At 36.5% G+C, this 25,899-nt stretch overlaps 1 protein-coding gene across 2 annotated transcripts; it reads left to right on the forward strand.

Moving 5' to 3' along the window:
• The first annotated feature begins 390 nt into the window (after positions 1-390).
• On the forward strand, positions 391-18,910 carry EIF2S3 (eukaryotic translation initiation factor 2 subunit gamma). 2 transcript variants are annotated; one of them, XM_063083777.1, is made up of 13 exons: positions 391-480; positions 1,042-1,105; positions 2,067-2,194; positions 2,283-2,404; positions 4,332-4,426; positions 6,016-6,174; positions 6,657-6,719; positions 7,207-7,341; positions 8,642-8,736; positions 9,148-9,292; positions 11,056-11,225; positions 12,451-12,623; positions 17,135-18,910. In XM_063083777.1, exons 1-13 carry the CDS (start codon positions 412-414, stop codon positions 17,196-17,198), a joined length of 1,482 nt encoding a protein of 493 aa, XP_062939847.1. In that variant the 5' UTR covers positions 391-411; the 3' UTR covers positions 17,199-18,910. The 2 variants fall into 2 exon arrangements, with proteins under 2 accessions (XP_062939847.1, XP_062939848.1); XM_063083778.1 differs by lacking the exon at positions 6,657-6,719.
• Positions 18,911-25,899: the final 6,989 nt, after the last annotated feature.

A 25,899-nucleotide genomic window follows, 5' to 3' on the forward strand; every position in this document is an offset into this window, starting at 1 on the left:
GATAAGATTCCCAGGCTACGTTACGGGAAACTATTTCGGCCAACCCTATACGATACGGAAATGGCTTCTCCCTTGACAGCGCGCGTCTGGTTGCATCACCCGCCTCGCGGGGAGGGGTGAGTGGGTCCTTTCATGGGGCTGCCCTCAGCGATGCCTGAACAGATATCCAACAGGTCTCCCATGACTAGATCCCGAAACTTTGCATCGTGTTTTCTAGTAAGCCTGCCGGCAGGCACTGTACAAACCCAAGCGGGAAAAAGGCCAAGAAGTGAGGCCACTGCTGCACCAGTCATTCTACTTTCCTGGCGTGGGCCTTAGTCAGTCGTCCCGCCTCCACTGCCCCGCCCCGCACGAGGGGGCCTGCATACGATTAGGCAGCAGCTGGGGTGACTTCCTTCCTCTTAGAGCAAGATGGCGGGAGGCGAGGTTGGCGTGACTCTCGGCCAGCCGCATCTGTCTCGTCAGGATCTCACCACTTTGGTGAGGGTTCGCTTATGGGAGGATACGGAGTGAGCTTGGGAGCGGGGATGACCGAGCCTTCGGGAGGCGTTGGGACGAGTCAGTGCTGTCGGGAGCATGGGCTTAGGAGGGAGCCCCGGAGCCAGGCTCCCTAAGCCGCATTCGCGCCACCGCCTGTACCTCGGCCAGTCTGCGATCTGGGCTTGGTGGGGTGTGTGATCTTGGGACCTCTAGCTTCTGAGGGATTCAGCGGGAGAGTCTGGGTGTTAAACGTCATTGAGAATTTTACCTGTGAAGGTCTGGGAAGGGGATGTCTATACTGTCTTCAGTGCTAATGCTCCCGAGATTGGGGGCCTGGGGCCTCCAGATCTCCTGTGGTGAGTGGAGATGTAGTGTGCTGTGTAACGCTGAAGGGCTCTTAGGGCTTCCCAGCCATCAGATCGCTTATACAGGAAAGGCGGTTTGGAAGGACAAGGGAGCTATACAGATGGTGGCGAACTGTGGATAGCAAATGTGAAGTGAAAGGAAAAGTTTTGATCTGTTGTACGTGCAGTGTTTTAAAATGAATATATTCCGTTGCAGGACGTTACTAAGTTGACGCCACTTTCACACGAAGTTATCAGCAGACAAGCCACAATTAACATAGGTAAGATAAGGATAACTTAGAGACCCGACTTGCTTAATCTTCACCAAGTAATTTTAACCTCTCTTTTTGTGTGATTACTTGAATAATATGAGGATGCAGATATTCAAGAAATAGATGTTGAGTTCTTGTGAGCAAAGATATTTTGGGGAAACGAAGAATGCCGCCCATGTTTAGCTTATAGACGAGTGAGAAGAAAAGCTGTAGACATATGAAAAGTTTAATAGCATAAGGCAGTATGTAATCATTTGTGGCAGCAGTTTAAAGAAGGGTGGACCCTGTCTGTACTTGCCAGACAGGGTTATTGCGAGGGCAGTTTATGAAAGTTTTATTTGATATATAAGGTATAATTAAGTAGCATATCTTTTTTTTCTTAATTAGCACCTAGAACTTTAGAGAAGTTATGTTGACTGAGTGTAAATTTTGGACATTTTGAGAGTCTAGACAACACAGTAAAACCTTGTTAAAAGTAAGACTCTGCCATGAAGCTATTAAAAAGTTATAAAATGTGTTATCCTTGACAACATTATTGTAATTAAACTTGGTTGTTTTTTCATTTTTGTGAATTCCTTTTTGTTGTGTCAAGGCTTGTCATACCTATTTATTTCATTCTGGAAATGCTGTAAAGTTTCTTAATGTACAAGACTTTATGCACTTTTTGTTGAGTGTTTATTTTAAATGAAGGCAGTCTTTTCTGTGATTAAAAACATAAGATGAATAGCTTTTGTTATGCTGAGTATGGTTTTTAAATAAGATTGTTAGTTACATGAAAAGTTCCCTTCAGTCCTGTATCAAAACAAGTTTTTAGTAGGAAAGGATACATAAGAGGAAAAATTGAAGTCACTGTTAGTTTTACGTTGCTATTTACAGTGATTTATGGCTTTGGGTTTTCTACTCTTAACACTGTTTGAAAAAATATTTGGTGTAATTGAGTTCACATAAGTTAATTGTTTTGTACTTTTAGGTACAATTGGTCACGTAGCTCATGGGAAATCCACAGTTGTAAAAGCTATTTCCGGAGTTCACACCGTCAGGTTCAAAAATGAATTAGAAAGAAATATTACAATCAAGCTTGGATATGCTAATGCTAAGGTGAGCTGTGTCCTGTGGAACTAAAAACTATTTAACTTTAGTTGCTGTGCAGATAACAAATCCAAATCTCTTTTATCGAAACTTTTAGATTTATAAACTTGATGACCCAAGTTGTCCTCGGCCAGAATGTTATAGATCCTGTGGAAGTAGTATGCCTGATGAGTTTCCTACAGACATTCCAGGGACCAAAGGGAACTTCAAATTAGTCAGGTGACGTCTTTGGTGCTAAAAAACACTTTATTCTTTTTGTTTTATTATTTTGTGCCTTGTGTTTTTTGAAATATTTAATTGAGATATTAAACAATGAACCCAGTTGCTAAATAGTTTTGTTATTTTCCCATTATTTTATGTTTTTATTGCCTGTAATGATGGTAATTTGAAAAGTCAAGTATTTGAATCTAAGTTAAAGTACTTACACGCAAATTCCGCAAACTTCAAAGTATTGCATAAGCTGAACAGAATGGAAGGAGACAGCTCATTGGATTTAAGGGATTCTTTTTCCAGGATTCCTCAATTTCTTTTAAATAGTGTTGTTTCTGTTTATTAGATAGAAGAGGAAAAAGGTATTTTTAATTACTTCTCTAAAACTCATGGGTTTGTTCCCTGTCTAGTTTTCTGAATATGATTGCCTATCCTGGTTCTTTATCAGAGAATACTGACATCTATCTAGTGATTTTTATGGGGGATTGGGGATGACCCACAAAGAAATTTTAGGGATTAGGGAGAGGCAAGTAAGGCCTTTCTTGCCTTGGGCCCAAAATTTAAGAGGATGTACTGGCTAGCAAAAAAGAAAATTTAAGGAGAGATATGTTAAAAAACCCAGTAATCATGGTATTTTAATGCAGTATTGTTTTGAAATTAATGCAAAAATTGCAAAGAATAGAATATCAGAATTTTAAATAAAGGCAGACTCAATATTACTGGATTATTTTTCCTTTGCTTCAATTTTTTTTTTTTTTTTTTTTGGTTCTGCATAATATTGTTAATTGATTCTGTTTTCATTTAATATTTTGGTATTTGGGGGCTGTCTGGTTAGCTCTTGTTGGTTAGAGTGTGGTGCTGATAACACTAAGGTCAAGTGTTCGGAACCCTGTACTGGCCAGCTGTATTTTGTTCATTATGGGGGGTTTTTTTTCATTAATTTTGATTTTTTAAAAAATTTTGCAGGGCCGACCCGTGGCTCACTCGGGAGAGTGTGGTGCTGATAACACCAAGGCCCTGGGTTCGGATCCCATATACGGATGGCCGGTTCGCTCACTGGCTGAGCGTGGTGCTGACAACACCAAGTCAAGGGTTAAGATCCCCTTACCGGTCATCTTTTTAAAAAAAAAAAAAAAATTTGCAAATTTAACTATTTGTCTTGATTACTGAGTTTTTTTGGTATCTCCTTAAATTTTGTTCCTGAAGCAAGTGCCTCACTTGCCTCACAATAGTTCTGGACCCTGATCAGGAATCAGCAAACTTTTCCCGTAAAGAGCCAGATAGTAAATATTTTCAGCTTTGCAGGCCATAGAGTCTCTGTTCCAAGTACTCGTTTCTGTTCTTCTATTACAAAAGCAGATGTAGACCGTACGTGGATGAATGGATATGGCGCTGGGCCAGATTTGGCTTAAGGGCCATAGTTTGCTGACCTGTTTCAGATCATGACAGTGAACATACAGTTTTAAAAAACAATCATGATTCTCAGTGAGTACCATAGTTTTGTTAAGTTAGTGCTGTCATCTTCACATGAGATGGGCAGTTCCAGTTTTTCAAGGTGGTAGAGGAATTTTGGGCAAATTATTTTTTCAGACGACAGTCCTCATTCTGTGTACACAGTTTTTGCAAGTTATTGGGTTTTAGCTTTCAAATCAATCATATTCCCAGTATAAACTCTATACCATTATTCTATATCATGTTCATCTCGATTAGATATGGGAGTTTCTATCTCTTCAGTTATTTCTACACAGAGCTAATTTCATTTGCTTTGTAATGATCTGCAGTGATTTTACTCAGCTAGTAATCTTATTTCCAAGTTCTAGAAACACTAAGTCCTATAACCATTTTACAGCAATAAGAGTTAACTTTAGGAAATGTATAACTTGCATGTTTCAAAATTGGTTGATCTAAAGGCTAATTGTTATTTCTCAACTGTTAGACATGTTTCCTTTGTTGACTGTCCTGGACATGATATTCTGATGGCTACTATGCTGAATGGGGCAGCAGTGATGGATGCAGCTCTTCTGTTGATAGGTAAATACATCAGAATTGGTTTAAGAAAATCTGTGGAACAAATCCAAGATGGAATATTTAAAGGGGGATTAAGGGCTTTAAGGGTCCTATCCATTACCTAAGGGTGACGTGAATGGGAACTAACATGTTATCCAGGATGACATTCCTATCTACCAGCTATCACAAAATAATAAACAAGATAACAAGATAGACCTGAGGCTGATGGCTTGTGACAATTCTTATAGTGGTATCCCCCAAAAAAAGAAAAAGTCAATAGAGCATTTTTCCTGTTTAAATCATATGAGGTGATTTATTTAGTTTTAAATGTGCCTGTAAAAGTATATGTATGTGTTGTGGGGTTTTTTTGTTTGTTTTTGGTCTCTGAGCTGCCCATTTGTAGACTATAATGGTTTTATTTAGATTCAAATAATATCATACGTAGTCAGTACTGAAGTCAAGGCTTGGGTGGGGGTTGTCAAGTCTGTGGTTCTTCCTTATGTGAGCTGTCAAGAGATTTTATTGATATGGGATATAATTTTTTAAAACCTTGCCAAGGACACCTGAACATCTCAGCCTAGGAAGGGTGATAGAGCGCTCAACAAAACATGCTTATTTCTTTATAATATGGGGGTACTTCAAAAAGTTTATGGAAAAAATAGAATTAAAAGATAATATGAATCTTTCCACAAACTTTTTTTTTTTAAAGATGACCCGTAAGGGGGAGTTTAACCCTTGACTTGATGTTGTCAGCACCACACTCTCCCAAGTGAGCTAATCAGCCATCCCTATATAGGGATTCAAACCCGCGGCCTTGGTGTTATCAGCACCACACTCTCCCAAGTGAGCCACGGGCCAGCCCTTCCACAAACTTTTTGAAGTACCCTTGTACACTGTTGGTTATCTTCATGGTTATTGTTGTTCCCTCTCTTTGTTAAGGAATAGTCTCTGATATTAGTTAAAATTCATGGACAGTATTAAGTGTCTTCCCCACTTAGTTACTCTCTGCCTCTCAGGATCTTGTCTGGGCCAGAACATCTCTAAGACTGGATAGAGCCAGAGAGCTATACCTTCTGCCTGAGCAAAAGCTCAGGGCAGACCCTGAGAAGCCAAACTTGTTGATTCCAGGCTTCTTGCTTAGGACCAGGTATGGGAGCCAGAAGACTGGGAGGCTCCAGTGAATGCAGGCACAGAGGGTGAAGCAGGGGCAAAAGGTGGATGCTTGGCAACGATGTCCAGGGCTTTTGGCCTTGGGTGAGGCTAGAACATTCAAAAGTCTCCTTTAGTAGATGCCAACTTTTTTTTAGGGGAGGGGGTGGTAAAATATACACATAACATAAAATTTACCACTTTAGCCAATTAAAGTACAATTCAGTGGCTTTAAATACATTCACAGTGTTGCGCAGTGTAGTGGTTGTAGCATCACTACATCTAGTTCCAGAACTTTTTCATCCCCACAAAAGGAAACCCCATGCCCATTAAGCAATCACTCCCCGTTCCCCCCTCCTCCCAGCCTCTAGCAACCAATAATCTGCCTGCTTTATATCTCTGTGGATTTGCTTATTCTGGATATTTCCAGCTACTCTTATGCATCTCTTTTATTCTTTGACTAGCTGGCAACGAATCTTGTCCTCAGCCTCAGACTTCTGAACACCTGGCTGCTATAGAAATCATGAAACTGAAACATATTTTAATTCTACAAAATAAAATTGATTTGGTAAAAGAAAGTCAGGCTAAAGAACAGTATGAACAGATCCTTGCATTTGTACAAGGTAAGAAGCCATAATATCCAACAAATCTGTGAATCACTTTGAGGGTTTTTAATCCAGATAGTAGATATTAAATTAACTTTTAATATAGGTTATCTAAAACAAGGTAGACTTAAGGGTCTTAAGCGTTATTTCTCTACATGTTAGTGATCTGATATAAGTAGTGGAATCTATGTTTCTGAATTTGAATTTGATATACTAAAGTATAATTTTGCTGGCTGAAAGTTAGAGCTGTAATTGTATTCTGGAAACTTTATCAATCAGATTAAAAAAAAAATCCTCAGTGGTAGAAAAATGAATAAAAGCATTTTTTTTAAAAAACCCTAAGTCTTAAACTATTTATTCTTATTAAGTAGCTACTTTCAGAACTGAAAGTTACAGTGATTTACTTAATCTTTATAGTGTCCTTTTCTCTGGCTGCACAGTGTTTTTCATTTCAGGGAAGATGTGATGTGTCTTACTGTTGACATTTTATTCTCTATTAGACTTGTTTATCTTGTTAGAAAGGTTTACTTCCTATGAACCCAGTTCTGTCATCACAAAAAAAAGTAAGTCATTTAGATTAAAATCTGATTTTGTTTAGTCCATTTCTTTGACCAGTCTGTTTGACATATAATTAATAAGAAGCAAATATTATATGTGCCAACTAATATTATACAGCAAAGAGTCTATAATTTTGTCTTGACATTTATCGGGAGGTTAATTACATATTAGACTCTTTTCAACTAGTAAAGTGCTCTTTCCCATGAGTGTTAATATTTTATTTCTTTCAACAGTTTTATCACTTTTCTATATTAAATATGTCCATTAATATAACTTATTTTTTCCCATAAAGGGAAGCATATTGATTTTAAGAAGTTAAAACAAACATAGAATATTGCCATCTTTCTAAACAGAATTATCACTTTTCACTTGTTGGCATTTTTGTGGGCATGTTTAGACATCTATTTTAGTAATCTTAATTGTTTTATGCAATGTATAGAACAAGTTTTGTAAAAACGAAGAATTTTGATCTTTCTGAATTTTGTTGTATAGGTACAGTAGCAGAAGGAGCTCCCATTATTCCAATTTCTGCTCAGCTGAAATACAATATCGAAGTAGTCTGTGAGTACATAGTAAAGAAAATTCCAGTACCCCCAAGAGACTTTACTTCAGAACCCCGACTTATTGGTAAGTGATAGGAGTCACCTTAACTCTTAATTCGGTCTTTTCCACATCAGTTATTCCCCTTTTAGGCTGTTTACTAATATTTCCTCTTTCTGCAGAGGTGGTGATTTAAATCCATAAAAATTTTTTAAAAATCCATTAATTTTGAGATTGTATTGATAATGCTAGATTGCATTACTGATGAGGGACAGGGTCCTGAATATAGTAGGAATTGTTAGCCTTTTTGTGCTCAGTATATGGTGTGTTATGTGATTAAGATGGAGTAACACAATCTTCTCTGTGGAATTATAACGTTTTAGTTAGGATGTTAGAACGTCCATACAAATGATTTCATTGTACAGTTACTGAAGAACTGATATTGGTATAATTTGATCGTCTAAGCTTCTGGTTTAGAAGCTTATAGGAGCCTTTTCAAAGCATACATTTAAATCCCTCTGGGCCTTCGTCTGTGGCTCCTGTGTGTTTGGTGGAAAATGTTCTATTGGGTGACCTAAGTGTAGGTCACGTAGTCCTAGTGGGGTTTTTTTTGTAGTTTTAAAACTAAATTTTTATTGCAAAGTCATATAATATAGAGGTGTGTAAAGAAAATGTCCACAATCACCGTGCCTTCCAGTTCTAGTCACTTAGCCGTGAGGTAAACAAAGTTAACATTTGGTGTATATTATTCCCATACCATTTTCTTTCTTTTCTTTTCTTTTTTAAAAGATGACCGGTAAGGGGCTCTTATCCCTTGACTTGGTGTTGTCAGCACCACGCTCACCCAATGAGCTAACCGGCCATCCCTATATGGGATCCGAACCCGGGGCCTTGGTGTTATCAGCACCACACTCTCCCGAGTGAGCCACGGGCCGGCCCGCATACCATTTTCTTTATGTCGTCACATATAAACACATACATATGTTTACTGTTTTGTTTTTCTTTGTAGAAGTAGGGTCATACTGTGTGTGTTATTTTTGTAACTAGTTTTTTTTTTTTTTTTTTTTTCGTAACAGCATATGAGGGTCATCCTTCCAGGTCATTACATATAGCTCTAACATTGTTTTTAATAGCTGCACAATACTCCATAGTACAGCTATACTATGATATGCCACCTATTAATGAACTTTCAAGTTATTTCCATTTTTCCCATCATAAGTAAGGCTGAAGTAAGCATTAGAGTAATAGTATTAGATTTTGTCACAGAGTCACCCCTTTGGTATAAATCTTGTATGGCTACTGTTTTAGAAAAGTTAACTTGGAAAAGAATATTTCTTCTAAGGTTAAATTAACAGAATTGCCTTTAATTTTTAAAATTTTCTTTTAGTTATTAGATCCTTTGATGTCAACAAACCTGGCTGTGAAGTTGATGACCTTAAGGGAGGTGTAGCTGGAGGTAGTATTCTAAAAGGAGTATTAAAGGTAAACTTGGGTTTTGGTTGTTGTGTTTTTGTTTTGTTCTTGTCTTAATCAGGAAAAAAAGTATGGACAATCCAAGTTGAAATATAAAAATTTTTATGGTGTCTGGTACTTGATATAGGTTTCTTTGTTTACTCCTTATGTCTTTTGAATATGTCTGACTTCTAAGTTTATAGGTTTCTCGAGAGTATGGACCACATTTTATCCGGTGATAGACTTATGTGGTAGGTAGGTAGCAAGAGTTGGATGTTCTGGTCTTGAAGATCTCTTGCACATCTTTTTTTTTTTTTTAAATAATGATCTTTGAAATAGAAGGATTGCCTTTTCAGTTTTGTGGTCTTCCCGTTAGAACTTTAGGCAGATGATAACTGTGTTGTCCCACTGTAATTCTAATTACTAATTGTATGTTTCCAGGTGGGCCAGGAGATAGAAGTCAGACCTGGTATTGTTTCCAAAGATAGTGAAGGAAAACTTATGTGTAAACCGATCTTCTCCAAAATTGTATCACTTTTTGCAGAACATAATGATCTTCAGTATGCTGCTCCAGGGGGTCTTATTGGTAAGAATTTTTCTCTCATTCCTTTTTTAATTTGCAGATATTCATGGTACTTTTCATGGGAAATGGATTATTCAAAAAGATATACAACAAACCCTTGAACAACATGGGTTTGAACTGTGCAAATCCACTTATACATGGATTTTTTTCAGTGAGTATATTGGAACGTTTTTGGTTAGGTATGTCATGCATTCATGGTGAATTATAACATTTTAGTCAGGATGTTAGAACTTCCATACAAATGATTTTATTGTACAATTACATTATTCACCAAAGAGTTAAATAGCCTACCTAAGAGAAGGCTATTGGTAGTTATGTACATAACTACTATGGGGTGGAAAGTACAAGAAGTACTTAAGTAGTAGTTAGGTTTTGGTTTTTTTTTTTTTTTTTGTCGTTTTTTCGTGACCGGCACTCAGCCGGTCAGTCCTATATAGGATCCGAACCCGCGGCGGGAGCGTCGCCACGCTGCCAGCGCAGCACTCTACCAAGTGCGCCACGGGCTCGGCCCAGTAGTTAGGTTTTGGGAGGAGTCAAAAGTTATACATGGATTTTTGACTGTGGGGGTGAGGGGAGGTGTTGGTGCTCCTAAACCCTGTGTTGTTCAAGGGTCACCTGAATTAAAGAATTTTAATTGGGTATTTTAGTAATTTAATGTGGTAGGGGAGCATTCATGTGGTTAAGCTGTTGATTTTAGGTTATAAGATGGTTTTGTGTGTCTGTAAAAATTATTTTTTTAAACATGAAGAATATGTTTTGATTTTGTCTGCAGTTTTTGGAGTAGTGAGTGGTTGCTTTTTATGTATGTTTTGCAAATGGAAAGTTACTTACAAATGTCAGTTGAATGATGTCAGATTATACTTACACTGAGGTGGGAATAAAAGAAGATAATTTCCATTGTGTGGGAATTACTGAAATAACTTAAGGATTTTCTAGTCCCTCACAACTTAGTGTATTACCAGATACCCAGAGAAAGGCAAGATTCAGTGAAAATTGGAGATGTTGCAGCTTTGGATTAAGGAAGAAAATGTTTGGTGAGGAAACAGTTTATTCTTCACCAGACAAGTTGGTTCTCTGGGTTTTGGCTATATAATTCATTTTTCCATTCTATCTTGTAATTAAGAGTTTACTGTATATGATTTTATCTTTTTTTTTTTGTAAACAAGGAAACTGGTAATGTTTTTTAAGATTCAACTTAAAGAACTCTTCAAACATAAGAGTAGAGTACTGTAATGATAACCCCAATGTGACCACCACTCAGCTTCAGCAATGACAAAATATTTTACCAGTTTTGCTTCATCTATGTATCTTCTCCCTCCTCCCTAAGACACACAGCTAAAATATTTTGTGGGTCCCAGGAATCATATATGAAGTCTTTAAGCTATTGTTTTGATCAGCCTTCCAGGGGGGAAATGCCATGCAAATATTCTGCAGACTACTCATTATGAATTTTATACCTTTTCAGCCTTCATTAAGGATATTCAGATTCATTTTAAGTTAGGTTATTATCTTTATTTGCCCTTTGTTTAGAATTTAATCAAGAGAATCTTTCTGTTCTCAATTGCCCAGTGAACCTGTGGGCTTACAATTCTGTTTCTTCAGATAAGATAGGTATTATGTTATGCCTGTGCAGCTATTACATGAGTATGAAAATACAAGTATGTATTAAAATGTATAGATGTGTGCTATGCATGTTTGACTAAACCTTTGGGTAAAATAATTCGCTTTATAAGTAGTTGCACTATATACATCTTATTTTATATTAGGAGTTGGAACGAAAATTGACCCCACTTTGTGCCGGGCTGACAGAATGGTGGGGCAAGTACTTGGTGCAGTTGGAGCTTTACCTGAGATCTTCACAGAATTGGAAATCTCCTACTTCTTACTTAGACGGCTTTTAGGTGTACGCACTGAAGGAGACAAGAAAGCAGCAAAGGTAAATGCTTTTTATAATTCCTGTTTCAAAAAAAGTGGCAAACAGTTAAAACCAGTTTCAAGTTTTATTCTTTTATAGTTAGCATGAATTAAGAAAAAAAAAAGGTAAATAAATTTAAATTCCCCCAAATTGAGAATTTCTATGGGGCAATAATCAGTTTAAGGTTAAATAAATAAATAAAAAATATTTGTCATGTATGACAAAGACATATTCATAAGATTTAAAAAAAATATCTCAATAAGATTAGGTTGGCAGAGGTGGAAAATTACTGACACCTAGTGTTGGCAAGGGTGTAGGAAAATGAGCATTCATGCTTTTGGAGAAAGTGTGAATTGGTAATACTTTCTGAGAGAAATTTGGTGATATTTATCAACATTTTAAATGTGCAACACCCTGTCCCAGCAAATTTTACTGTAGCATTTTTTGTATTAATAATAATATATTAATTATGGGACTGTCCATTCAGTGGGAAAATGTGCTGCTTGAAACCTATAGGTATTGCCATATAGAAAGATCTCCAAAATATATTAAATAAGGAGAGAGAAACAAGTTATAGAAGAGTTATAGAGTTCTCTTATCTTTGTAACACTGGGCTTTCTAAGTATAAAACCGTAAGAGTCTCATGGTGAAAAATTCACACAGCACAAATAAAACTGTACAAAAAGTTATTTTCATGAGAAAGCAGTAAGGAAGTAAATCATTTTGACTGTGAGCTACATGCCTATATTGTAAAATTTTAGGTTTGTCATGTTTTTCAGAATTCCTTTAATACAAAATTTTTTTCTCATCTGGCTTTTAATAAAAATATGAAGCCATATAAAACAATGATCTAAATTCGGGCATTAGGCTTTAAGTGGGGAAAACAGTAGTAACAGGAATACCAGCTAATAATTCACTTAATCTAAAAACAACCATGTGTGGTAGGTGTTAGCCAATTTTACAGAGGCTCAGACTTCTAGTAATTGGCTTTGGTACATGAGTGGAATTGGACTCCCAGAGCCATATAGCAGTTGTCCTACCTACATTTAAAAGGTTCTATGTTATGGTTAGTAGATTTATTTATTTATTTGATTGTTTGTTTGTTTATCATCATCATCAAATTTCTGTAGAATTTTTTTTCTTTTTTGACTGACTTATGTCCAGAAGTATTTGGTAAATACCCACTCATTTTTGGAAAGCATTTTCTTGATTTGGGGGTTTACTTTTCCCCAATTTATTTCCCTAGGTGCAAAAGCTGTCTAAGAATGAAGTGCTCATGGTGAACATAGGCTCCTTGTCAACAGGAGGGAGAGTTAGTGCCGTCAAGGCTGATTTGGGCAAAATCGTTTTAACTAATCCCGTGTGCACAGAAGTAGGAGAAAAAATTGCCCTTAGCCGAAGAGTTGAGAAACACTGGCGGTAAGTTTACCAGCTTTTGCCACTGTCTAATAAAAAGGACAAAGTCAGTTTCCTTAATTTCTTGGTGGTGTACACACACTTGCACACTCTTCCTTGAACACAACAGTTATTGTGGCTTTACCTCTCAACTATTTATGTGGATGACTTTTAAAACTGTATATCCAGCCTTGATTTGTAGTTCCATATTTTAGTCCAATTGACTTCCCTTCCTCTTAGACACAACTTATGCAAAAACCAATGAATTTACGGTCAGTATTTCCGTTGTCTTTGACTTTTTTTAACTTTTGGTTTGGAGATAATTTTACACTTACCAGGAAAATTGCAAGACTTGTACAGAAAACTCCTCTATACCCTTTTCCCAGATAGACACACACACACACACACACACACACACACACACACACACACACACACACACACACACACACACACACACACACACACACACACACACACACACTCTCTCTCTCTCTCTCTCTCTCTCTCTCTCTCTCTCTCTCTCTCTCTCTCTTACCAGGAAAATTGCAAGACTTGTACAGAAAACTCCTCTATACCCTTTTCCCAGATAGACACACACACACACACACACACACACACACACACACACACACACACACTCTTACCAGGAAAATTGCAAGACTTGTACAGAAAACTCCTCTATACCCTTTTCCCAGATAGACACACACACACACACACACACACACACACACACACTCTCTCTCTCTCTCTCTCTCTCTCTCTCTCTCTCTCTCTCTCTCTCTCTCTCTCTCTCTCTTACCAGGAAAATTGCAAGACTTGTACAGAAAACTCCTCTATACCCTTTTCCCAGATAGACACACACACACACACACACACACTCTACACATTTAAACTTTTTTCTGAACTGTTTGCTGAGTAGGTTATAGATGTTGTGCTCCTTGACCTCTTTGTACTTCAGTGTATATTTAAAAGCAAGGACATTCTCTTGTATGTGGGTACTTCAATAAGTTCATGGAAAAATGGAACTGAAAGATAATACAAGTCTTTCCATGAATCTTTTAACCATTTCAAGAAATTTAAGATTACTAAAATACTGAAATCTACAGTACACATTTCAGTTTTATCATTTGTCCCAACAATGTCCTTTATGTTCCTCCAGCCTAGAATCATGTATTGCATTTAGTTTTCATGTCTTTTTGATCTCTAATCTGGAACTTCTTCAGCCTTTCTTTGTCTTACTTGACATCGAAAATTTTGAGGAATATAAGCTAGTTACTTTACAGACTGTTCCTCAATTTGGGTTTATTTGATGGTTTGGAAAACTAAGATTCAGGTAATGTATTCATGGCTGGAATACTTACTTAGGTGGTGATGTCTCCTTCTGAGGAAATCACAGCCACAGGCACATGATATCCAACTGCTCCTCCTTGTTAAGATTAATTTTGACTATGTGGTAAAGGTGTCCAGTTTCCCTGCTGTGTGGTTACTCTTTTTACCCTTGCAACTAATAATCAATCTGTGGGGAGACCCTTTGAGCCTATGCAAATATTTCACTGCTCATCAAATCCCAGCCCCCTGGATTTAGCATCCACTGATGATTCTTGCCTGAATTAAACTTGACTGTAATGATTGCAAAATAGTGATTCCCCCCACCAATTTCAACATTCCACATTTATCATTTGGCTTTTTTCTTCCCCGTTATTTATTTATCTAGCTGTAATAAGGACTCATGGAGTCCTGTTTCATTCAATAGGTTATGATCTATTACTGTCCTTATTTATTTTAATGTGCAAATTGTCCAAGATTTGACCAGTAGAGACCCTTCAAGCTGGCTCCTGGGTTTTTTTGACATGTCCCCATCTTTTTTTTTTTTAAACACTTTCTTGTTTTCTGACACAAGATATTCCAGACTCAACTTATACCTTCCATGTTCTGATTTTAGAATTGGCCATTTCTCCAAAGAACCCTAATTCTGTCACCTCTCCCTTGGGGTGACAGAGACGGAAATGCAAAGGATTACTCAAAGCCCATTTCTCCAGAGCAGTGAGAAGCCCAGAAGGGGTTAAATCCAAGGAACAACCTCTTCAAGAAAGAAGGAATTCCTGGGAAATGACCCCAAATCAGGGCTTTTCTTGGTTTTTTATTGTCCAGGCAAAAAGTTACAGAAAAGAACACAGATGATTAATCAGTCATAGTGAAAACATAAACAAACTGATTACATAACAATTTTCATTAAAGCAGGTGCAACTTTTAAAAGTAATTTTAAGCAGTTTACCATCAAAGGAGTCATAAAACTAAGCTATGTGACATACAAAAGAACCAATGAGATAATCGTTATGGCAACACTTAGTTCCCTAGGAAACTTAGAGAAGCAGTTGAAGGTGAAATGTGGAACCAGCCGCTGACTGGCAGAGTATCCTTGAAGCTTTCAGTACACATATTTTCCCATAATTAGGTTTAGCTGCAACAAGGGCATCTGCCCTTAGAGCAAGCACTTATTCTGTGTTACAATTCTCATATCCCCACCAGAGACTTTTTAGTCCTGTGAAAGTTTTCTGTTTTTTCCCAAGCTTAGCATTTCTATGTGCAATTCTAAAAGGTTAGGTTCTTTCTCAAACTACAAGGCTTTGGCCTTGGTAAAACTACAGGGCTGTGGCCCCACTATGCTACAGCCTAAACTAAAGGGCTTTGGACCTTCTAACAGCTAAGGACTGTGGTCCTACTAAGATAAAGATCCTGCTAAGCTACAGTCTGATCTAAGGACTGTGGTCCTACTAGGCTAAAGGTTAAGGCCCTGTGAAATACATGTGCTTTATTAATGTTAGTACCCTCTACAAATTCCTTTTAGTGGGAAAGGGTATTTAGAAATGAAGATTTGGGTGCTAGGTGTGCTCATTGCTTCTAGGGTACTGTTGCTTCTAGGTCCTTTGGATAGAACTAGGAAACACACATCTTTGGCCCCTGACTCTTTGCTCTTTCTCAGGTTAGTTATTGAGTTTGCTCCTTTCCTTCCATTCTGTATGACCTTATCATAGTCCATACCACCATCATTTCACACTTAAAAGTTATTGCAGAAGACTCCTAATTTGGCTCTGTCTTTGTTATGTAAGAGCTCAGTCAAAATTGATCTTCCTAAAACCTTTTCATCATGCTGTGCTCAGTAATTTCTAGTAGCTTCTCACTACTTTCTGATATTCACGACCTTTCCTGTTTAACCTTTTCTTCTGCTTTATCTTCTTTTTTTTTTTTAAATTTTATTTTGTCGATATACATTGTAGCTGATTATTGCTCCCCATCACCAAAACCTCCCTCCCTTCTCCCTCCCCTTCTGCTTTGTCTTCTTATGTAAACCCTCTAAATTAGCTGTTTCACATCCTGATTATCTCCATAATTATTCAAATCACCTTTGGCTCTCTGTTTTTTCCTCACTACCTACCTCCTTTATTAAGGCTTCCCTGATACTGTATCCCATGATGAGCTCTCCTCACTTATTTTTCAGAAGATTGATCTGTATTATTACTCCATAACTTAAAAAGAGTAAAACTTTTTATTGCCCTTTAAGTAAATAATCCTGCTTTTTGGTGATTTATGCCTGTTTGATTTTACTCGTTTGTGTGATTATACTATATGCTATTATAGACATAATGATTTCTAGTATATTTTAAAATGGGTTTAAATAAGAAACTTTCAAAAACTCTCAACATGGGGTTTATTATTATCATTTGGTTTGAATGGTACATTTCCTAGATTAGAACAGATTTTAAAACAAAGGTTCTTTTTGTGTCTGCTCATTAATATTATAAGAGGATTCTATCCAAATGAAATTTCAAATTTAGCTTCAAAATGAGCAAGTATGTTAAAATTCTTAAATGAAATAAGAGAGCATCTGAATGATCCTTACATCTTTTAGAATTGTGGTTTTTACCCATATTTAGGTGGGTTTTATTCTAGAAGCTACAGTTGAGGTAGCAATATCCAGCCTGTCATTGACTAGAGCAGACATTGAAAGAGGGAGCAGAGGTCCCTTTGCTACTGAGACTAATCTGCTTATAGACTATATGTTCCTCTAGTTCTCTTATTTTCATTTACCAGCGAAGGTCATGCTAAAGGCATTATGACCTGTTCTGGTGCTATGAATGGTAGGAAAGCATTTTTCAAGGAGAAAAGGATAGAGAATTAGATTTTAAAAAAACAATCAGACTGGGGTGGTTTGTGTATTGGCATGGTTCCTTGGGTGGACTAAAGGGCTCTTTGGTGGTTCTGAAGGGGTAGATATGTTTTGATAGACTGAAGATGAGCATATTTATGGTAGTAACTTTTTGTTTGCTTTTCTTGTCATTCATGCTGGCCAGAGCTCATCTGTTTGATTCTAAGGATCTCAAAAGATAGTATAGGCTTTCTTTATGGAGGAGTAGGCTTTGGGAACAAATTTGAACTTAGAAGATAGGCAGGTAATACCGGTTCTATCATATGATTGTGTGGTAATGATAATGGATGTAAAATTCATGATTTCTTTTATTTTCATTTTGCAGTTTAATTGGTTGGGGTCAGATAAGAAGAGGAGTGACAATCAAGCCAACAGTAGATGATGACTGAAGAATCTCTGTTAAATAATACATTGGATGGGGTTGGAATTTCTCCTAACAACCTAGGGGTATATTTTCAAAGCAATACTAGGGAATTAATTTCACAGCTCATTATCTTATTAGTAACATTCTCATGTTTTGGTGATGAAAATTTAACCTCTAGTACTAAAATAGTGTCTTTAATAAAAACTGGAATCATGTTGGATTGAATTTGTATTTTAGCAGAAGTTAAGCATTCCCAAATAATGTCTAATTTGTATATCAAGGCAAAGATGAAATGAAACTGCTACAGCTAGCCTTTGCTGTAGTACACATACCACTGAACCTGTTTGAAATAAAGTTCTTTTTCGTGATTCATCTTTTAAGTAGCTCCAAGCTGAAGGACTGTTGCACCAGTAAAAACTTGACAATGCAAAATCTTGGAGAACAGCTCCCCTTTGTTTGGCCTCATTTTATGTTGCTTGATCTTTGAAATTTTGAGTGAAAGAAAATTAATAGGTTCAAATGAAATTGGCCTTTAGAGCATGAGTGCTTGTTCCCATGAACAAACCTTTCCCTCCCCTTTCTCTTTTCCTGGACTGGAACACAGGAAACCAGAGCCAGAAGTTCTCACCCTCTATCTGTGATGCCCTGAGATTATTTCTGTTTTGCTTTATGCCTGAAAGCTGACAGCCTTCCCCCATTGGAAAATATTGTTGTACCAAATGATTCTAGATAAGTAACAAAGATCTTTCCAGGCCTTATTTTATGTTTTTTTCTTAACTGTTTAATTGATATGGTTATGATATAGATGATGATATTAGTAATCTTTGGACCTTTCGAGAGGTCAAGAGGTAAAAGATGTTAGAAAGCAAAATAAAGGGTGCTTTTTGGCCCAATGGCTAGACCCGTAGAGTTGGATCACTTTTTTCTTTCTGGTGAAATAAATGGTATTTCAACTTAGAAAAAAAAAGAAAAAGAAAAGAAAAAAGAAAGCAAAGAGTGAGTTCTTTTTGATTTTTAAAAAACTTATTCTCCATGTCTCTGCACTTTTCCTGTGCTGCTTTTTCATTCTTATTTATGTTTTTGCTTCATAAGAGATTCTATTAGAGCAGTGTTTCCCAACTCTGGCTGACATTAGAATTGCTGGTGCAGCTTATGCTCTACAGAGATTCTGATTTCTTTTCTTTTCTTTTTTTTTTTTTTTAAAGATGACCGGTAAGGGGATCTTAACCCTTGACTTGGTGTTGTCAGTACCATGCTCTCCCAAGTGAGCTAACCGGTCAACCCTATATAGGGATCCGAACCTGTGGCCTTGGTGTTATCAGCACCACACTCTTCCACATGAGCCATGGGCTGGCCCCCAAAGATTCTGATTTAATTGGCTTGGGGCAGAGCCCGGGTGTCAGTATTTTTAAAAGTTCCCCAGTCTTGAGAAACAGGTTTAGACAGTTGAGAATTAAGTATATTAAGTAACAGAAACTTACTGAGTTTTGGTAGTCTGATAATACTCTAGCTTGCTTTTCTTAAATTTGCATTGAGATGGGATTTGATGTCATAGTCATCATATTGTGCTCTTTTGGGCGTTGAAGTTGCCTTGTAGAAGTTTAGAAGCTGGGGCTATGGGTTATTTAAGTTTATAAGTGTTGAGGAAGCATATTAATGTTGTATGTGTGGTTGATTTTGAAGGGCTGTCTTGCAGCATAAGGAACACATTTAAATAAAATAAGGTTCTAAATCAAACATTAATTTTATATCTGAGATTTCCTCATTTGTTTTGTGAGTACTTTCTCCCAGAAATTCAGGAATAAGATCCAAAATATTGACTAAATTACATAATTAATCTCATGTCAGAACTGAAACTGGAAATCTATTATATTTAATTTCAAACATCCACATGAATTTCGACAAATTTGCAAACCACTGTGCTTATTGTAATGGATGTATATAGATATGAAAACAACGGACCTTATTTTCGTAGAACTTAAAGTCAGTGAAGTGGTTCTCAGCAATAGATGTACCTGGGTGAGAATCTGTAACATGAGTTACTGATGAAAGTACGTTGCATATGTAAATCCCCTTGGCTCTACTGTCGTTTTCAAAATCTGACCAGTTCTCATCACCTTCACTGCTACCACCCTAGTGAAAGCCACCAGTGACTCTCACCTGGATTAGCCTTCTAACTCCTACCTGCTTTTCCACTTCTGCTGCAGTCTGTTCTCAATACAGTAGCCAGAGTTATCCTTTTTGTGAGAGAATGCTATGTACAACTCTGTGATGATAAATTATGAAAGTAGTCTCACAGAAATAAGGGATATGAAGACAGTCTAGCTGTCACATCATCCAAATGATTTCCAGGCTGACCTAGAAAGCTCTCCTCCCTATTTTACCCTGTATGTAACCTCCAAAGATTACATACATGTGTGTGCATATTTTTGCACAGGAAAAAGAACTAATAGTGTGCAAATAACCACATTCATAAAACTCTTGAAATCTCATTTCTAGGAAAACTTGATATGGTGATGCTTCCAATGAAATGGATGCTTTTCTTGAAATACATAATATTTTTTTAATTACCAAAAATGAAGCAGATACCCTTGAAAGATTGATAATCATGAAAATGAGAAGGTCCTTTAAAAATTACCTCTGCAAAAATGTCCACAAACTCAAAGTACACATTCTGCTAAATTTCAAGACATAGGTCATTTTTTTTTTAATTACTATTTTTTGAAGATGACCAGTAAGGGGATCTTAACCCTTGACTTGGTGTTGTCAGCACCACACTCTCCAAGTGAGCTAACCGGCCATCCCTCTATAGGGATCTGAACCTGTGGCCTTGGTGTTATCAGCACCACACTCTCCCAAGTCAGCCACGGGCCGGCCCTAAAACATAGATCATTCTATGTTATTTAAACTTCCTGAATATAGGAAAAGAAAGAGGGAAAAAAGCAAATATCCCAACTCATTGTTCAAGAGTATTATATCCCCGCCACCCAAACCTGGAGAGAATACGCCAAAAAAAACCACACACACAAAAACTAGAGACCATTCTCACATATATAGATATAAACTCCATCAGTATAAAATTTTAAGTCCAGCAGTGTATTAAAAGAATAATGTGTTCTTGTGTATACATAGATATTTTATATGTTGAAAGAAAAAAAGTATTTTGGAGATGTATGATGCTATTCAAAGTAACTTTTAAAACCTAGGTAATGTAGGGCTGGCCCGTGGCTCACTCGGGAGAGTGTGGTGCTGATAACACCAAGTCAAGGGTTAAGATCCCCTTACCAGTCACCTTTAAAAAAAACACACACAAAAAAACCTAGGTAATGTAGAGAAGTAAACTATGCACTTGATGTAGTGTACTAAGCAAAGAACTATCAGAACCATTGTTTTTACTGAGGAAACATTGGAGCATGGTAACATCTTTTCATAATGCCATAAGTAGGGTAAAATTTTCAGTTGGGTAAAATATGGGGCTATTATGAGGTAATGAGAAAACTAGGATGAAGTTCAGAGGGTGGGAAAGCAATCATCAATTACATTATGTCAGAATTCACATTATTGTTTGGTTTCTCTATATTCTCATTAAGGTCTGGAACAAGTCAGGGATGTCAGCTACCACTTCAATTCTACATTTTTCTCTGGGGCTTGGCCAATGAGATAAATATTGGGAATGGAAGAGACAGAACATTATTTACAAGGCATAAGATTGTCTACCTAGAAAAGACAACCCAGAAACTGAAAAACTAAGAGAGTTCAGTGAGGTGACAAAATTCAAGATAAACAGGCAATATTAGTAATTTACTTATACACCACACACACCAATCAAAATGCAGTGGATATAAACTATTCAGATATGCATTTAACAAGGGTACGCAAGATACGTATGATAACATTTTGCTAGAGGATAGAAAGGGAGATATGAATAATAAAGTAGACAATATTCTTGGATGGGAACACTCAATATTGTACAGATCACTTTGCCTCCCATTTTTTTTTTCCCTACAAATTCAATGCAATCTCAATCAAAATTTCAGTAAGTCTTTTTAAAGAACTTGTCTAGCTGATATTAAAGATTTGGAAAAGTAAGTTCACCATAATAGTAAATAACCTTGAAAAAATTATGACTGGAGAGCTGATAATACCACATTTTAGAACACATAAAGCCACAATATAAGTGTTTTTAAGGAATAGATCAATCATTGGAACAAACTTTACAACCAAGTGTAAAATTTTGGTAATATATGTTATAGGCAGCACTTGATATCAGTGAGGAAAAGGATAGACCATTTTGTAGTCAGAATGACTAGCCATTTGGGGATAAAAGATCTTTTATTTAAAATTATATTTACTATTTGTGGCTGGCCAGTTAACTCAGTTGTTTAGGGTGCAGTGTTATAACACCAAGGTCAAGGGTTCAGATCCATGTACCGGCCAGCCACCAAAAAATAAATAAAAATGTGTTTGATATTTAATTTTAATTGAGATAAGATGATGAACAAAGAAAATGTAGGAGATTATTGTAATAATTTGGATGAAGTCAAAACAATACCCAAAAGCCATAAGGGAAAAGTTGACATCTGATACGTAAAAGTTCAAAACTTCTTATGGCTGAAGATATCACAGATTAAAAAGATGATAGTTTCGGAGAAAATACTTAAAATTTATATAACATGAGAAGGGTTAATATCCTTAGTACAAATCAGTAAGATAAGGAAATAGAATAGAAATGGGGCAAAATATATACTGCATTGCTTTAGTGAGCCAAAGACTAGCAGGAAGAGACCCTTTGTGTATACTTACATGATGTATGATTTGGGCAAAGATTCAGAAGTTACTGGCAATGAAGTGGTCCCACAAAACAGGAACAGATGCAGCATATCCCCATGGAGTTTTTTTGTGCCCCAGACTCCACAACAGGGAGGGGTTGTGCTGCTGTTAGTGACTTTATTATAAGCAGGGTCTTACTGGATCAGAGACACTGAGTTTTGTGCTGGGCCATTGTACTTCTATACTGAGGGATTATATCACTGTTCAGGAAGAATTTAGATGAATACTTTTAATGTTTCCATTGAAGGGAATGTTTGCAAATGTTGAGCACGGGGGGAAATTACACGCTTCTGGAGGATAGAGCAGCATCATCGAACAATACATCTGACTTCAGCTTTTTGGTAACAGGGAAAATCCATCTCTCGCAAGTATGTACAGGCAATTTATGAAAGAAATAGAAATCCCAATACACATTTGTGAAATGCTCAGCGTATCTAGTAATAAGAAACAGAAAAACTAACAATGATGTAATATCACTTCCACTTACTAAAATTCTCGAATATTAAAAAGATTTATAATCAGTTGGTGAGGATGTATTACTGGTGAGAAATGTAAACTGGCACATTCTTTAAAGAGGGCAGTTTGATTATATCTATCAAGGTCTAAAATGTCTCACCCTTTGATCCAGAATTCTACATCTCAGAATGAAAAAGGAATATTTGTTCATGTTCACAAGCATATGTAGAAGGATGTTCATTCCAGCATTGTTTATTATAGCGACAATTGTAAGGTACCTAAATGTTAGTCAGAGGGAACAATTAAATACATTTTTGTGGTACATTTATTCTATTATGAAATAAAGCTATGAGCTACCTTTGATTCAGCCCTGGTTAAAATTAAAGGTGAAAATATTGGTCCCAAAAGTATTTTATGGAAATCCCTGAGAGGAAATAATTTTTTTGACTTAAAGTGATTTGAAAATTCGAAATACAGTATTGATTATCACTCACCTCAGCAGAAAGGGGGAAGAGGAGTGTCAAAGGAACAAGCTCCACATCGGTATTAGCATTGAATCTGTTAGAATCACAAGTTTATTTTCTCAAACAGCTTTATAGGCAGAAGGCCAAGACTAACAAGGGAATTCATGCCACTTCTATAGTAGTGAAATTATACATTAAATGTTATCACTATTTGGCTGATGTATCCATTACAATATTTTCCTACAACAAATATTTTCTATCAAATACGATTTCCTATTGCAGTGTAAAGTGATTAATATATTCCCCACAACAAACATATAAAAAGACTCAGCAGGAATGATAACTTTAAGTATTATACTCCAAGAGAGATAACAATAAATCTCTTATGGGTTGGCCGGTTAGCTCAGTTGGTTAGAGCGTGGTGCCGATAACACCAAGGTTTGATTTCTGTACCAGCCAGCTGCTAAAAAACAAAGTAAACAAAATGAATATGTATGTCAAGAATGTCACAGTAGGAGCTTCAACTAACCAGGAATGAATTTTAGTGATGCTAAGATACAGAATATGTATAGCTCAGACTTCAAAGGGTTGTAAAAATATAACAAAACCCATTAATCCAGTGGTTTGCATTCCCAAAAGCACTAATCCACCACTCTTGTTTGTCTTTAAAGTTTCTCATTCAATACTATTATAATTTGTGGCCTATTTTTTCAAAAATTTTATTAGTCTTTTTTTTTTTTCTTTTTGGTGGCTGACCAGAACGGGGTACCAAACCCTTGACCTTGGTGTTACAAGGCCATGTTCTAACCAACTGAGTAACTCACCAGCCCTATTAGTCTTTTCAAAAGACCAATTTTTGACTTTGTAGAGTCCCTATTGCACTTTCAATTTCATTGATTTCTTACCTTTATTATTTCCTTTCTTTTTTCTTTGGATTTATTATGCTATTTCTTATAAGTACTTAACTCATTAATTTTCTTTTAACCTTTCTTCTTTCTATTGTAACATTAAGGCTAAACATTTCCCACTTGAGACTTCTACAGCTGAATCAAACAAAGTTTTATTTATTCAGGGATAATTTAAATTCAATAAAATGCACAAATCTTTAGTATTCATTTTGATGAGTTTTGATTCTTGTATACACCCATATATCCATCAGCTCAAACAAGATACAAAACATTTCCATCACACTAGAGAATTCCCTCATTCTCCTACAGTATGTAGTCTTTTGACATTTGGCTGCTTCTACTTAAAACATTTTTGAGAGACATCCATGTTGTAGCATGTATTAATAGTTTATTCCTTTTTGTTGCTGAATAACACTCCACTGTAAAAATATATCATGTTTTGTTTATTCACTCTCCAGTTGATGGACATGTAGACTGTTTCCACTTTTGGGCTAGTAAGAATAATGCTGCTATGAACATTCACATGCGTATCATTGTGCAGACGTATGTTTTAATTTCTGTTGAGTAGATGATTCCTGGGAGTGGAATGTTGGAGTAGTGTGGTAAGTCTATGTCCAACTTTTTAGGAAACTACTGAACTATTTTCCAAAGTGGCTGCACCACTGTATATTCCCATCAGCAATGTAGGAGGGTTCGAGTTTCTCCACATCCTCTTTAACACTTGGTTTTGTCTTTTTTTTTAATCGGTAAGGGGATCAGAAAGCTTGACCTAGGGGGCCGGCCCGTAGCTCACTCGGGAGAGTGCGGTGCTGATAACACCAAGGCCCCGGGTTCGGATCCCATATAGGGATGGCCGGTTAGCTCACTGGCTGAGCGTGGTGCTGACAACACCAAGCCAAGGGTTAAGATCCCCTTACTGGTCATCTTAAAAAAAAAAAAAAAAAAGAAAACTTGACCTAGGTGTTATAACACCATGCTCTAACCAGCTGAGCTAACTGGCCAACCTGGTATTGCCTTTTTATGATAGCCATTTTAGAGGGCATATAGTGGTATCTCATTTTGGTTTTAATTTGCATTTTCCTAATGACTAATGATGTTGATCATCTTTTCATGTGTTTATTAACTATTTGTCATTTATTCTTTTAAACATGATGAATTACATTAATTGATTGTTGGATGTTACATCAACCTTGTGTTCCCAGGATAATATCACTTTTTTGATGAAATGTGTATTCAGGTCTTCTGCCCATTTTTTAATTGGGTAATTTGTTTTATTATTGAGTTTTAAGAGTTCCTTACATATTCCGGATATAAATCCTATACGAGATATATGATTTGCAAAAATTTTGTCCTGTTTTATGGCTTGTTATTTCATTTTCTTGATAGTATCTTTGTGTGTGTGTGGCTGGCTGTACAGGGATCAAATCCTTGACCTTGGTGTTATCAGCACCACAGTCTAACCAACTGACCTAACTGGCCGGCCATAATGGTATCTTTTGAAGTGCAGTTTTTAATTTTGGTGAAGTCCAGTGTATCTTTTTTTTTCCTTTTATGGATTATGCTTTTGATATCATATATAAGAACTCTTTGCCTACCCCAATGTCACAAAGATTTTCTCCTATGTTTTCTTCTAGAAGTTTTATAGTTTTGTCTCTTATATTTAAATCCATAATCTGTTTTTTTTTTTTCTTCCAAATTTTATTTTACTTTGTCAGTATACAATGTGGTTGACTATTGTGGCCAAATACTGAAACCTCCCTCTCTCTTCCCTCTCCCCGCTCCCTCCCAACAATGTCCTTTCTGTCTGCTTGTCGTATCAATTTCAAGGAATTGTAATTGTTATGTCTTCTTTCCCCCCGCCCCAGTTTTTTTTTTTGTGTGTGTGTGTGTGTGTGTGTGTGTATTTATTTATTTATTTTTAGCTCCCACAAATAAGTGAGAACATGTGATATTTCTCTTTCTGTGCCTGACTTGTTTCACTTAATTCTCTCTAGGTCTATCTATGATCTGTATTGAGTTAATTTTTTTATGTTATGAGGTAAAGGTCTAAGTTCTTTTTTTTTTTCTT

This window comes from Cynocephalus volans, chromosome X (assembly GCF_027409185.1).
Source record: "Cynocephalus volans isolate mCynVol1 chromosome X, mCynVol1.pri, whole genome shotgun sequence".
NCBI classification, from domain to species: domain Eukaryota; kingdom Metazoa; phylum Chordata; class Mammalia; order Dermoptera; family Cynocephalidae; genus Cynocephalus; species Cynocephalus volans.